The sequence below is a fragment of the Lethenteron reissneri genome, chromosome 29 (genome assembly GCF_015708825.2).
Source record: "Lethenteron reissneri isolate LAM-NWPU_2019-01 chromosome 29, ASM1570882v1, whole genome shotgun sequence".
Taxonomy (NCBI): domain Eukaryota; kingdom Metazoa; phylum Chordata; class Hyperoartia; order Petromyzontiformes; family Petromyzontidae; genus Lethenteron; species Lethenteron reissneri.
In genome coordinates, this window is record NC_083807.1 from 2869799 (window position 1) to 2884529 (window position 14731).

Genomic DNA, 14731 nt, shown 5'->3' on the forward strand with positions numbered 1-14731 from the left:
TTGTAGGGGCAAGTCGCTTGATAGCGAGCACCTATGAAGGCCGGAACGGTACACGAGGGGGGTGGGTGGCCAGCACAACGCCCGACCGCCTTTGTCTCCCCAGTGGCGATGTTCACACACCGCACCAGGTACTCATTTGAGGCTGAGTCGACCCAGGGGAGGCCCAGGACCGGTTCAGATAATCGTCACTGCTGTTGGCCGTGAGCGGGAATTGAACCCGGGTTGCCAGGTTCATAGCGCAGCGCGCTAACCGCTGCACCACCGCTCCCCCACGTACACACACACGCGCGCGCGCACCACCACGCCGTCTAGCCCCCTACCCAGGGCTATTGTGAATCGGGTGTGAGCACATGAATGGCAATCGGTATCGTTAAAGAGCGCCGGTCACGTGGTCTGGTGAGGCGGGTGAGAAAGGGAGAGGTGGGGGGTGGGAGATTTGAGGGTGGGTGGTGGCGGTGCTGGTGGGGATGAGATGGAGGAGGGTGGCGTGGAGCGTGCAGTTCACGTGCCCATCGAATGCGTCGCGCGGTAAAACTGAACAAAATCATCTGTCGCCTCCCCCACCACATCCCGCGCGCAATGCGCATAGGAACACGCCCCCCATGCTCGCTAGAGCCCTTAGCGAGCACCTACTGAAGGCCGGCACGACACACCAGGGGGTCGGGTGGCCAGCACAGCGCCCTAACGCCGCACCGGGTACTCATTTGAGGCTGGGTCGACCGGTCCAGATAATCGTCACCGGTATTGGCCGTGAGCGGGAATCGAACTCTTTCGCGTCGGGATCGTAGCGCAGTGCGTTGACCGCTGCGCCACCGCTCCATTACGCACACAGACACACAGAGAGACAGATACACACAAATACACGCAGATACACACGCAGATACATACACACACACGCAGATACACACGGAAAAAATGCATTCACGGAGATGTATATCTCGGCGTGAACGTCCCTTCGTGTGAATTTTCTGTTGCTGACATATCTTCTTCGTCGCTCGCTCTCCCTCACTCACGCGCTCTCTCCATCACTCATCCACCCATGCCTGATCCAGCACCTCCCTCCCTCCCCCTCCTCGCCCCCTCTGCGCTCCGTGAGCTGACGTCAAATAGGTACCGAGACGGAAACGCAGAGAGCCCCACGGCCCAGCCCTCCAATTCCCTCCTCCCTCCCTCCATCTCTCTCTCTCTCCTTTATCCCCTCCGTCTCTCCCTCCCTCCCTCCATCCCTATCTCTCTCCTCCCTCACCCACCCACCGTCCCTCCCTCCCCCCTCACCCTCCCACCCTCCCTCCCTCACCCACCCACCCTCCCACTGCCTCGTTGCGCGCAGCCGCCGTTACTCGACCGCTGAGAATAGAACGGAGCCGTGGAGGGAGAGAGAAAGAGAGCGAGCGAGCGAGAGCGCGCGCGAGAGAGCGAGAGAGGAGCGGTACTGGGGGGATCTCTTGCGAATCGCGAGATTCAATCCGACCCCGAGCGGAGATCCACAACTGATACAGAGAGAGCAGAGAGCCACAGGCAGACGCCCACAGAGAGGCGAGCCGAGGCAGAGGGGCCCGGGCTGGCTGCTGGCCGAGAGAATCTGCGAGGAAGGGGAGCTGAAGGGGGTTGGGGAGAGACGCTGAGACGGCGAGACCCATTGGACGCGCACCCGCAGATGCCAGCTTGACCACGGGGACTTGGCCTTCGACGCGAGGCGCACTTGGCGGCTGCTGCTGCTGCTGCGGTCGATGCTGCTGCTGCTGAAGACGATGACCATTAACAACACTGCCGACACTGCCACGTGAGGTCAACAAACTTGACCAGACGGCGCAGTAATTAGGTTCGGTCCGTACTCGAACAAAAACAACATATCTATTTATATCACTAAGCTGCTGCCGCTGCTGCTGGTGGCGGCGGTGGTGGTCATCATCTGCCCCGTGTCAATTGACTGATGCCAATTCGGGGTCAGGCAGCCGCGTCCCGCAACGCGGGAGCGGTTGTGCCTCCTCCTGCTGCTGCTGCTGCCGCTTCTGCTGCTGCTGCTGCCTGTGTCTCACAGCAGCAACAGCCGCGCACGGGCTGCTTCGGTAACCGCTGCTCGATATGCGGCGGACGAGGACTGTTGCTTGTTTGAGGTCTCCTCCTGCTCCCACCACCGCCTCCCACACCGTCGTCGTCGCCGCCGCCGCCGTCTGTGGGCACTGCCCCGTGACCGCGCGCACGAACGCAGAGGAGCGCTCTGAAATTGCGCTGGCATCGCCTGCGCAGCCGCCGAGACGTTCCGGCAAGTGCTCGAGGCCAGGTGTGTTGACGTTCAGCAGCAGCAGCAGCAGGTGAAGAGGACATCAGCGATGAGAAATACGACCTCGGTGAATTTGGAGGAGGGTTAGAGAGATATTTGGCAGATACGAGAGCGGGTTGAGTCGTCGGAGGAGTCGGAGGAGGAGGAGGTGGTCGAGTGGGAGGCAACACGTGGATGGACGAAGAGGCGGTCGCTGTTGTTTACATTGCGAGGCAGCCGGCGGCGCGCGCTGCTGGCTATTATTGGGGACGAGGTCGACTGTCGTCGAAGAGGTGACACGGACAAGGCGGTGCTGCGATTACAGCTCCACTACCAAGCGCCCTCTGCGCGCAAAGGTACGGCACGCGCTCGTCCTTGCAGATACAGAGGGTGGGCACGCTCGTGTCGATGCCCATACTCACTCACGCTCACGCACACATAGCCATGAATGACGTGAGACACGTACAGATACGCAGGCATATGTGCGTACAGATGTGTGCATGCATGTGAACAGATACATGCACATACATAATAACGCATGCATAGACACACGTGTGTATACACACACACACATACAGATGCGCTCATATATACACATTCACACAGACGTGTATACAGAAGCACACAGACACGTGCACACACACACACAAGCACACGGCATGAAAGATAAAACAAAGATCCCCGATATAGCCTTCAACAGACGACTGGGACAAGTGGTGTGAACGAGCACCAACCAACACACACGCACACGTGCGATTAAAAGATGAAACAAATACAGACAGACACGCCCGCGCATATACAGTATTACACATATAGTATGTACACATCGTATGAGTAGCATGTACATAATTACACAAATAGATACAAAACACGACACACGTATACACAGAATCATATCAACATAGCCAAACGTACACACACATGCACGTAGATACAGCGATACGTACACACACATGCACATAGACACAGCCACACGTACACACATATAGACATTAGACACAGCCTTAATCAAGCTACAAAGACAAAGATCCCTCATATAGCCTTGATGGACTTTTCGGGAAAGTTCTGTTAGCAAGCACCTATGAAGGCCAGCATGGCACACGAGGGGGTGGGTTGCCAGCACCACGCCCGACCGCCTTTGTCTCCCCAGTGGCGATGTTTACACACCGCACCGGGTACCCATTTGTGGCTAAGTCAACCTAGGGGAGGCCCAGGACCGGTTCAGATGATCGTCACCGGTGTAGGCCGTGAGCAGGAATCGAACTCGGGTCGTAGAGTGTTCGGAGCGCAGGTTTGGCTCACCGTTACACTGCTACCGCCGCACATTCAGCAACAAAGGACGCACGGGCACACATCAACGCGCATCAACACGCACGCACGGGCGCACGGCACAGAAGCGGACACGGCTCCACGATAATAATTGATAAATCCCATCGAACGCGCTGTAATTGATGCGGAATTGCTTAAAGCACTCGGCTGCTGCTGCTGCTGCTGCTGCTCTCCGAGCTCCACTGGGTGATGGTGATCAGGATGAGGATGATGATGAGAGACGCGCTCCAGATTTGATAACTCGCGAGTAGAGGGTGGGGGGGGGGGAGCGCGTTATGTAACGCAGCTTCGCAATTGAATGAATAGCTCGCAGCTCGACACGTTTGCTGCGGAGAAGGAAGGCCCAGTGCCCGAAACGTCGCCTATTGTATATCTCACTTGAGAGCAGCGCTGTCGACGAATGCGTCGAGTTATCCTTGTTGTGTGTGCATTGCGCGGTGTCACCAGGCAATGCAGGCGGCCTCTCCATACGCCTTTGTCTTTAACCTCGTTAATGGATTCTCAACCTCGTTAGTGGCTCACCTCCTTCTGCGGCAATGCGTGTGGCGTCTGTGCTATCGCACGCTCACCTTCTCGGTGACTTTCATTACCAATCGTCATATTATAATACTCGTCATCAGTCGGTCATCCCGAGCCAGGGTCTGTCCACTGCTGGATGAGGACCTCCCCAACGCCGTCGCCACCCTTCACGGTCCCGCGATGCCACCAATCCATCATCGCGCCTTCCCCGCACACGAGCTTGACCTTCCCATCGCCGCTCGCACTCGGGAGCGCTCCGTCCGTTGCGTGTCATTCCGATGCCAGTCTCGTTCGCGTCCAGCCGGCGACGACTGCGTCCTGCCCGGGCCGACTTCATTTTCCGCAGCGGTCACGGATGTTGTCCGCTCGATTCGCGATTTTGTTCTCTGGGTTAAGTGTTCTCCTCTCTGTGTCTCGCGCGGTGTAAATGTCAAGCAGCGCGCATCTTTTTCTCTGTGGGTCTTAGCCCACTCCATTTACCAGAGCAGGTGGCATGCCGTAGGCTGCGATGGTGGGGTGGTGGAGTGGTGGAGTGGTGGGGTGGTGGAGTGGTGAGGTGGTGGGCTGGTGTGGTGGTGGAGTGGTGGGGTGGTGGGGTGGTGGGGTGGTGGGTGGTGGGGTGGTGGGGTGGTGGAGTGGTGCAGTGGTGGGGTGGTGGGGTGGTGGAGTGGTGGGGTGGTGGAGTGGTAGGTGGTGAGGTGGTGCAGTGGTGGAGTGGTGGGTGGTGGAGTGGTGGGGTGGTGTGGTGGTGGGGTGGTGGAGTGGTGGGGTGGTGGGGTGGTGAGGTGGTGTGGTGGTGGGGTGGTGAGGTGGTGAGGTGGTGTGGTGGTGGGGTGGTGGAGTGGTGGGGTGGTGGGGTGGTGAGGTGGTGTGAGGTGGTGAGGTGGTGTGGTGGTGGTGTGGTGGTGGGATGGTGTAGTGGTGAGGTGGTGGAGTGGTGGGGTGATGAGATGGTGGAGTGGTGGGGTGGTGGGATGGTGTAGTGGTGGGGTGGTGGAGTGGTGGTGGAGTGGTGGTGGAGTGGTGGTGGAGTGGTGGGGGCGACGTTATGGGCAGCAGAGGGCAGCGCACCAAAGGCAACAGCTGTGCTGGGATTGCGAGTTCCCACATCTCCGCTGCCCGCCTGCACCAAAGCGCGCTGACCGACGTCCTCAATTGTTACAGTCAAATTATTTGTGTCTTTCGGTAAAGTCACGTAGATAGGTTAAAAAAAATAACAAAAATACGACGACGATTCGATCACAACACAATAATGACGATCGCTTGTGTTGTGATCGAAACGTAGGTTTTTTAAACATTTTCTTGGAACCTATCTACGTGACTTTACCGAAATACCAAAAGCATTAAGTCACAAAAGCTTTAAGTCAAGATTGTTATGGCCAAATGACCAAACCCGACACACACAAATCTGGGAAACGAGGGCCCTGATCCAGTGTGGATTGACAAAAATGGGGGGGGGGGGGGGGGGGCGGGAGAAGGGGGTAGGGGGGGGGCTGCGCATTTCACGTCTCCGATTTGTATGACTGCGACTGCCGGACACTCGTCGCAACGCCCGCACTGGCTCGGGCAAGGTCAGAGAATGCATTTGACGTTGCTCGTGCCGCGGCTCCATTCCGCGACGGCTAGGCTCTAAATTGGATTGGCCCATCTCTGATTCGGAAACCGGACGCTTCGCCCAGGACTCATTGAGCCAAATCGGCTGTCGTTTGACCGTTTGCCCCAACCCCTCCCCGCTGTTGTTATTGCGGACGTCAGCGCGTTTTGTCTTGAGGTGAGAGAGGGATGGGGTAGAAGGGTGAGTGAGAAAGGGAGGGAAGCTGACGATGGTGTCAATGCCGCTGAGCTGTGAGAGAGAGAGGGAGAGAAGAAAAAAAAACGTGAACCGTTTTTTGGCGAGTCGTGACTTTGGTTTTCCGAATTGACAATGCGGAACTCACCGCTGCCTCGGCATCAAATTCGACGCCGCCGACGAGTGTGCCCCATCTCGACTCATCGCGGCAGCTGAGCGGCGATTTTAAAGCCCGGCTGGTTTCTCGGATGGGATACGAGCCGCGTCTACCGGGCGTTGTCTGCTCGGGGCTACGGGGTAATCGGCAGATGGAAGTACAGCGACTGGATTCTTGAATCTGTCGTGTGCGGAGCTCGAGTGTCAGTCACCGACCCCCCCCCCCAACTCCGTAACGCGTGGTGAGGGGGGAGGGTTTCTCGGGGCGCTCCGATCTTCCTCCCACACGACGCCAAACCACCCGGCGATGGGAGGGATTGGACAAACGTCACATTGCAGGATCCTCCTGGGACAACAGTCAGCGAGGTTTTCATCACTGAATTTTTAACAAAAAACATTCTTTGTAAAATTATCATCATAATCATATACATCATCATCATCATATACCAGCCTCAATGGGCGAGCTCCAATTGATCTCTAAACGAGTCACGTGTATGTCGTGGCATTGTTTCGGAACCGTGGGTCTGGCTGTCGTCTCGCGTGTCTGGCACGTGTGTCCGACTCGTGTGTCAGACACACGTGTGCCTGTGTGTGTGCGCGCGCGTGTGTGATTGATTCACGTGTGTCTGACGCATGTGTCACCCTACACCTGTGTCACGTGATACGTGCGTCTTACACCTGTGGTCTGAATCGTGCATGCGAGTCTGTCGTATCGGACTCGCATATCCGGCCGTGTGTTTCTGACTTTTCAAATCGCATTCGCACGTGCAATCGTGCGCCTGACGCAGATATATCTGATGCGTCTGATCCCTTTAATAACACGATGACAATACCCCCCTTTGTGAATCGGGGTCAGCGCGTGGCGGTGCACGGCGAGCCGTGAGAAGAACCCCCCGGATCGGTGCAGACATCACTCACCACCGACGTTCGCCTCGCACGGAAATCGAACTCACGTCGTGGGATTGACAGCGCGCCGCTCTCTAACCCCGACCGCTGTTATCTGACTTTGTATATACATCCGCACGCGCGCCGTCTGTCTGACTGACACCGCTGACCCGGGTCGCCCTTTGCCTCCTCCTCCTTCCCTCCTCGCCACAGTCGCTCAGCAGCAGCAGCACCAGCAGCAGCACCATCACCGCCGCCGTTGCTGGCAGACGGACAGGACGAGACGAGCAGCACCCTCCCCCACCCCCCACTCTCTGCCCGTCCGCCCGACGCACATGAACCATGGAGAACAACGCGGAGGGCTCCGCGGTGGACGGCAAACCGTGCACGGCCAGCGACGAGGAGCTGAGCTCTCTAGCGCCACACGGCTCCTCGGGACACCTCGTGGCGGGTCCGAGGCGCCTCATGTGGCAGTCTGCCGTGCGGCACATCACCGAGCAGCGCAGCGCGCAGTGCAAGGTCACGGTGACCGACCAGGACATCCAGGACATCAACAAGCAAATCCTGAACAAGGGCTCTCGCAGCGGCAGCCACGCGAGCTCGGGGAAAGTGCACCCAGGTAAAGCCAGCCACAGTTCGACGGACAGCGACTACAGCGCGGGAGGAGGAGGAGGAGGAGGCGATTCGTACGAGCGCACGGCATCAGAGTACCTGCTGGGCAGAGGGATCACGTACCGGGGCCTCATCCTGCCCACGCTCAGAGACGCGTTCAGGTCGCGCGACTTAGAGCGCCTCTACCAGCGCTACTTCCTACGCCAGCGGCGGAAGTCGCTGATCGTCATGAACGTGGTGGACATCCTCTTCAAGCTCACGGTGCTCGTGGTCTACACGAGCGTGGCGCCCTCGATGCTCAAGCCCGTGCGCGCCGCGCTCGCCGGCGCGTTCATCGCCGTCGGCGTCATCCTGTGCATCCTGGTGCTCGTGGGCAAGAACGCGGCGTCGCACGCATACCTGCAGTGCGCCGGCATGATCACCTGGCTGTCGCTCAGCGTGCAGGTGGCAGGCGGGCTCGGCTGCGGCCTCTACCGCGACGGGGTCTCGTACGCGCTCTTCACGGTGTTCGCCACCTACACCATGCTCCCGCTGCCGCTGCTGTGGTCCATCCTGGCCGGGATGTCCACCTCCGCCGTCTTCCTGCTCGTGCAGGGCTTTGTCCTGGCTCCGAGCGACTTCCTTCCCCGGCAGGTGAGTTCATTGCAAGGGGGGGGGGGGGGAGGCGCGCCCCGGTGGTGGTGGTGGTGGTGATGGTGGTGGTGGTGATGGTGGTGGTGGTGAAGGTGGAGGTGGGTTGATTGATTGATGATGATGACGATGATGTTTGGGGGGGATAGATGAGTAGGGTCCGGTGCCCATCGGCCAAAGTTCGCGAGAAGCTGCCCGAGAACGCATGCGTCCAGCCTACACCCTTCACGTCGGGAATGTAGGTGGAGGGGTGGGTGCTAGTGGGGGGTGAGGGGGGCGGGGGGTTCAACTCTGTCTACGTCACAATAGAGAGCGCTTACAGAAAACAAGACTTGAGCTGGATGCGAGCCGACCGACAAACGAGGCGACGGCTCTGCACGCGTAGCGCTCCGCGTTCGCTGCAAGCGCGTCCAACGAGCACCGAGTCGTGCTGAGTGCGTGTGTATGTGTGTGTGTATGTGTGTGTGTATGTGTGTGTGTATGTGTGTGTGTATATGTGTGTGTGTGTGTATGTGTGTGTGTATATGTGTGTATATGTGTGTGTATATGGGGAGCGGTGGTGTAGCGGTTAGCGCGCTGCGCTACGAACCTGGCGACCCGGGTTCGATTCCCGCTCATGGCCAACACCAGTGACGATTATCTGAACCGGTCCTGGGCCTTTCCTAGATCGAATCAGCCTCAAATAAATACCTGGTGCGATGTGTAAACATCGCCACTAGGGAGACAAAGGCGGCCGGGTGTGGTGTTGGCCACCCTCTCGTGTGTCGTGCCGGCCTTTATAGGTGCTCGCTAACATCACTTGCCCCTATAGTCCGTTAGGCTATACGGGGGATCTTTGTCTTTTGTATGCCCCCCCCTCTTCTTTTTGAGCAAGGTCACGCAACGCGTGTGTGTATCTCTGAGTGTATTTCGTTTTAATCAGAGGTTTACTTTCAAGTGTCGTTCATGCTTTTGTTCGTGCGAGGCATTAGGGCCGAGCTTGCTGACATTGATGACGAGGATAAGCGAAGGATTTGAAGGTCGAATGAGACGGATAACTGTTTAAGAGTTAGACATTGACCCTTGAAAACAATATACTGCATTATAAATATATATTGCTTTTATCTCGGTGGCTTCTCGCCTGCCGCGAAGTGAAGGGCCTAATCGATGGCTGCAAGGGAGATCATTATTTTAAAGTTGTCTCCGCAGCGATGCAATGTGGCACTCGAGGGCAGCCCATCGTGCGGTTGGGGTGACGTTGACACCCACGTTATAGTGTCCCCTCGCCAGAGATTCGTCACTCACCTGACACCAGGCACTCACCACTCACCTCGCACACTCACCAGAAGCTTTCCCCATACCTGAGCCACTCGGCATGCCCATCGCCAAACACTCACCTGGCACTTGCCAAACACTCGCCACTCGCTTAACACAATCACCAGGCTTCCATCGCCCACTTTACGCACTCAACAAATACGACTCACAAAAAAACCACTCACCTGGCACTTACCAAACACTCACCAGACACGACTCGCTCACCTGACACTCGCACTCATTCGTCACTCACCGCTCACTCGCCCTTCACTCACCAGACACTCACCGGACACTCAACAAATAGTCAGCAGACACTGACATGGCAAACTAAAGCCTACGTGTTAAACGAACTAAAAAATTAACTGAAAACACGTTTTTTTTATTTTACAAGGTAATATCCATTGAGCTATGTAGCTGTTTTTCAGAATGGGCATGGTCACAGATGATCGCTCAACGAAGTGGCTTATCATGTGGAGGGCAAAACACCGGAGGACCAGGAGAAAAAATCCACGCGACCACGGGGAGAGAGAGACACGTAAACTGCAAATATACAGCAGGCGTCAGGGTCGGGATTGAACCCACGACCTCCTGTATACCAGGCGAGGGAGTTAACATCTCCTAGCCACCCTGATGATGATAATGAGAGAGAGAGAGACACGTAAACTACAAATATACAGCAGGCGTCAGGGTCGGGATCGAACCCACGATATCCTGTATATAAGGCGAGGTAGTTAACATCTCCGAGCCACGGTGATGATGATGAGAGAGAGAGACACGCAAACTCCAAATATACAGCAGGCGTCAGGGTCGGGATCGAACCCATGACCTCCTGTATACCAGGCGAGGGAGTTAACATCTCCTAGCCACCGTGATGATGATGAGAGAGAGACGCAAACTGCAAATATACAGCAGGCGTCAGGGTCGGGATCGAACCCACGAACCTCCTGTATACCTGGCGAGGGAGTTAACATCTCTTCGCCACCGTGGCAAAACGACACGTGCAGCAGCAGCAGCGCGGGCAATGAGCCGTACGCATGACCGGCTGTGTGAGCGCGCATGCCTCGTGAGTTTGTTCAACAGTTCAAACAACGACGGCACGTCCATTACATCATCACCATCATCACCATCATCCTCGCACATTTTCCGTAGCACGAAAGCCGCACGAAGCAGGTGTGGGAGCGTGTGAACAATACAGAGGTTGCCATATCTGTCGTTGCGTCATGGGTAACCTTCGTGTCTGCGGCATTACGCCAGAGAGAGAGTGTGTGTGTGTGTGCGGGTGTGGGCGACGTGGATTCTAGCGAGGGACAGGTGCGCGTACAAAAGGCAGGGGAAGGGCGTGTTATATCCGCTAATAAGCCATTTATACCGCACTCCGCGCGATTGACGCTGCAATAATGGGGAGGGGGGGTGAGGGGGGAGACACGCGTACCGACGTAGGACTTGAAGGCACGCGTTGCGGGCAAGTGCGTGGCAATAACAAAATGTGCCTTCATGTACGAAACGCCAGTGAGAGTTAAAACCCCGGCAAAACGTTTGCAAACGTTGAGCCAACGCTTTGCACCAACGTCGTTGATCCAACGTCAACGAATGTTTTGGCCAAATGTTGCACGTTGACTTTTTGCTATTTATGGCGGTCATCCTGTGCTCGCAATGTGTAACGACTTTGGATTTGTCTTCTTGGTTTTTTCGGTAAAGTCTTGTAGAAGGGAAGTAGTAAAATAATAAAAAATAAAACATAATAAAATAATTCTCACGACGTTTCGGCTACACCTGAAGACGGCTGCTTGCGTTGTAGCCGAAACGTCGTGAGAATTATTTTATTATGTTTTATTTTTATTATTTTATTACTTCTCTTCTACGTGACTTTACCGAAAAAACCAAAAAGATGAATCCCTGCAGTCACGAAAGCTTTAAATCGAGACTTTGGATTTGATTGCAAAACAATGGCAAATATGGGAAAGAGGAAATGCAAAACGGGGGGGGGGGCGAAGGGGGGCGTGGGGGGAGGTGCAATACGAAAAAGGGGGTGGTAAGGTGATGGAAGGTTAAGAGGAGGAGGAGGAGATGGAGAGGCGTTGATGTGGACTAAGTAGCGAACTTTGATCAACGCTGCCGTACAGTGAGCGGGGTTGTGGAAGGGACTCCGCGTCGATGCGACCCATTGATGTCGGCGATTACGCTCACGTGACACGCATCGAATCGCGTGTGGGGGTATAAGCCTCGCCCGTCTTGCGACGCCTATCTGGGCCCTGCCGTAATTGGTTCGCGTTACCCGTGCAGCGACTCGAGGCGCTATCAAATCAACGCAATGCCCCCCCCCCCCCCCCGCCCGCCACCCAAAGTTTCAAGCGTTAATTGAGTCGCCGTTGGTAAGGTTGGGTGGGTGGTGGGGGAGGAAGTGGGGGGGGGGGGGTGGTGAATCGTCACATCCCTAATCAGCAATAAACATTGCTCCTCCTCTTCATGACAACATGTTTGCCATTTCGCGAGCAATCAAGTGCCCTTCTATGTTCCTCCCCCGTAGCAAGAAGACGTACCGACGACCGCTAAGAGGCATTCAGTGACCGCGTCCGCACCGTGGTTTTGTGGTTGTTGTTGTTGTTGTTCGTAAAGTCGGCCTGCTAATAGAGCGCCTGGCATAGATTCACACGTCCCATCAGCCAGACCGAACCCGCGGCAAATTATAAGTGGCAAGCAATCCGGCTCCTAACGAGGCACCCGCGTATCACCGCGAAGCAACACGACGTGCCGAACAAGCCACGCACAGATGCATTGCCTCGGAGGTGGGGAAGAGGAAGTTGAAGTGGAATGGGCGTGCAGTGGGCGGGGGTGGAGGTGGAGGTGGGGGGGTGGAGGTGGGGGGGTGGAGGTGGGGGGTGGAGGTGGGGGGGGTGGAGATGGGGGGGTGGAGGTGGGGGGGTGGAGGTGGGGGGGGGTAGTTTACTGTTGATCCTCACGGCGGTACCCCGGGTACAAATAATACAAAATGGGCCAAGGCAATTAAATGTTTTATTTCTGGGACACTATTTTTTCCAGGGGTGTTACTTAACTCCGCCACCGGGGTACCAATCAATCCGAAATCGGTGCTACTCCGCGATGTCCAAACGCAGCGAGGACGACTGCGCCGGAACCCCGAGCGCTCGCGTTACGCACCGTAGCGGTACATCATGTACAGCTCGTCGAGACGAGTCGATTGCCGCATCGCCGATCATCAACAGACTAAAAATGACTGCATCACGGACATTATGCGAGAGCCGGGGTACCGCCATAAGGTTCAGTTGGTGGGGGGCACGGAAGAGGGGGTGGAGGGGGGAGGGTGAGCGAGTCACGTGTGCGGACGAAATGTTCGCTTCGGAGTGAATCCAAGAGGGCTTAGTCCCCCCCCCCCCCTCTTGCTAACTCGTGTAATCTCTCATTTACTTGATATAGCTGTCGGGCTGTGACGGTTCTACCTGAAGACGGAAGCTTGTGTTGCCTCCGAAACGTCGTGATTTTTTTATTATTTTACTTTTATTAATTTTAATTTTTTACCTACGTGACTTTACCGAAAAAAACCTAAGAATATCGTGACAACGGGAATCGATTGTCCGCCTTGTCACGATTGTGCGGCGATTACGAGGAAGAGGAACCAGAAAAGAAAACCACGACAGGGTGTGGTAGTCGTGGAGACTCGAGAGAACGTCTCGGCGCGTTGAGGTTCAGTACCTTGGACAGCGACCGCCACATCAGCAGCCTGTAATTGGCACCAGCGGCGCTATCAGACTTAGCGCGGGCCTCGGTCAGGTTTGATTGTATTTGTTAAGGTCCGAATCTTAGAGGTGTCCTGCTCAAATGAGCAGCAGTGAGGCGGTGCTCATCTCTGCTGTTCACAGCCCTGAGCTAATGGGGCATAGGTTAGTTTCCCCACGAAATGGTACTTGTTTTATCGACTCCCAAAGGATGGTGAGCTGAGTGAACCCCATTCGTGCCTCACAGCAATAAGGGCCTGGGTTCGATTACCAACTCGGACACGTTTGTGTGAGGTTTGGATGCCCCCCCCTGTTCCACGTTGGTTTCCTCTCGTTTTTTTCCGGTTTCCTCGCATAGCTGAAAACAAAACAACAACCCATAGATTGGAACTGGTTATAATTATTGGTCGAACAATGCTGAAAAATGACCAACAAGTTAGTCAATTGGGATTAGACTTAGCAACATCGCCCCATACTGCGACACTTTCCAGGAACCTTCTGAACTAGACTATTGAGTCTCAGCGAGGCCCTCATGGCTTTACAAGAGTAATCATAATCTAAATGGGGAGAACAATAACAACTAGGATTTGAACTCGCAGCTTTCCGATTGCAAGATGATTGCTCTTCCTCTGAGCCACGTGACCTGTCACGTGTTATCTAAACATACTACGATAGTCGAAATGAACATATAATAGCAATTCTATTTGTATTATCTTAACCATCATCATTATTATTAGTATCTGTCGGCGGAATGTCAGCGGAACACTGGATATTTGTGGCGTTATATCAAGCAGCTCACATCATTATGGACACGTTCAACTCCGTGTGTTCCCATATTCGTATTCTGTACAGGGGAGCGGTAGTGTAGCGGTTAGCGCGCTGCACTATGAATCCGGCAGCCCGAGTTCAATTCCACCAACCCCAGTGACGATTATCTGAGCCGGTCCAGGGCCTCCCCTAGGTCGACTCAGCCTCAAACAAGTACCTGGTGCGGTGTGTAAACATCGCCACTAAGGAGACGTTGGCGGCCGGGCGTGGTGCTGGCCACCCACCTCCGCGTGTGCCGTGCCGGCCTTCATAGGTGCTCGCTCACGGCACTTGCCTGGAAAGTATGTTAAGGCTATGCGGGGGATCTTTACATTTATCTTTGTTCTAGTACATACATAAACGAGCGCGCGACTGGAGGAGGAACAACCGCCTGCTTGTAAACATGCCAAGTGGCGCGGTCGTGCTGAAGCTTTCCGAGCATGATGCGATCGGAATAATGGCCATGCTCAGGGAAAGCATCCAGTTGGCATTCAAGCCTTGTAAGTATGACGAGCAAGCTTCTTTACACGTGGCATGCCACGGAAAAGGGGAGCAGAATCACCGATATAATGCAGTGTCCTTCACTCGTTTGCAGAGGAGGGAGGGGAATTTTCGCCGACGAGACATCAGCGTGAGGGCCGCCACACATTTGAAGCCATTGGCTTTGACAGAACGATGAGATGTGGGGTGTTTTCACATTTGTGTATTTTCGGGGGC

General features: G+C 55.5%; 1 protein-coding gene across 1 annotated transcript in view; it reads left to right on the forward strand.

Annotated features, from left to right (window-relative positions):
* The first annotated feature begins 1347 nt into the window (after window positions 1–1347).
* The window catches only part of ADCY8 (adenylate cyclase 8), a 92795-nt gene continuing 79411 nt past the window's right edge, over window positions 1348–14731 (forward strand). Inside the window, exons 1-2 of the mRNA XM_061562393.1 lie at window positions 1348–2619; window positions 7155–8186. Coding sequence (XP_061418377.1) covers window positions 7284–8186 — 903 coding nt within the window. The 5' untranslated portion in view covers window positions 1348–2619; window positions 7155–7283. The remainder of the gene's footprint in view (window positions 2620–7154; window positions 8187–14731) is intronic.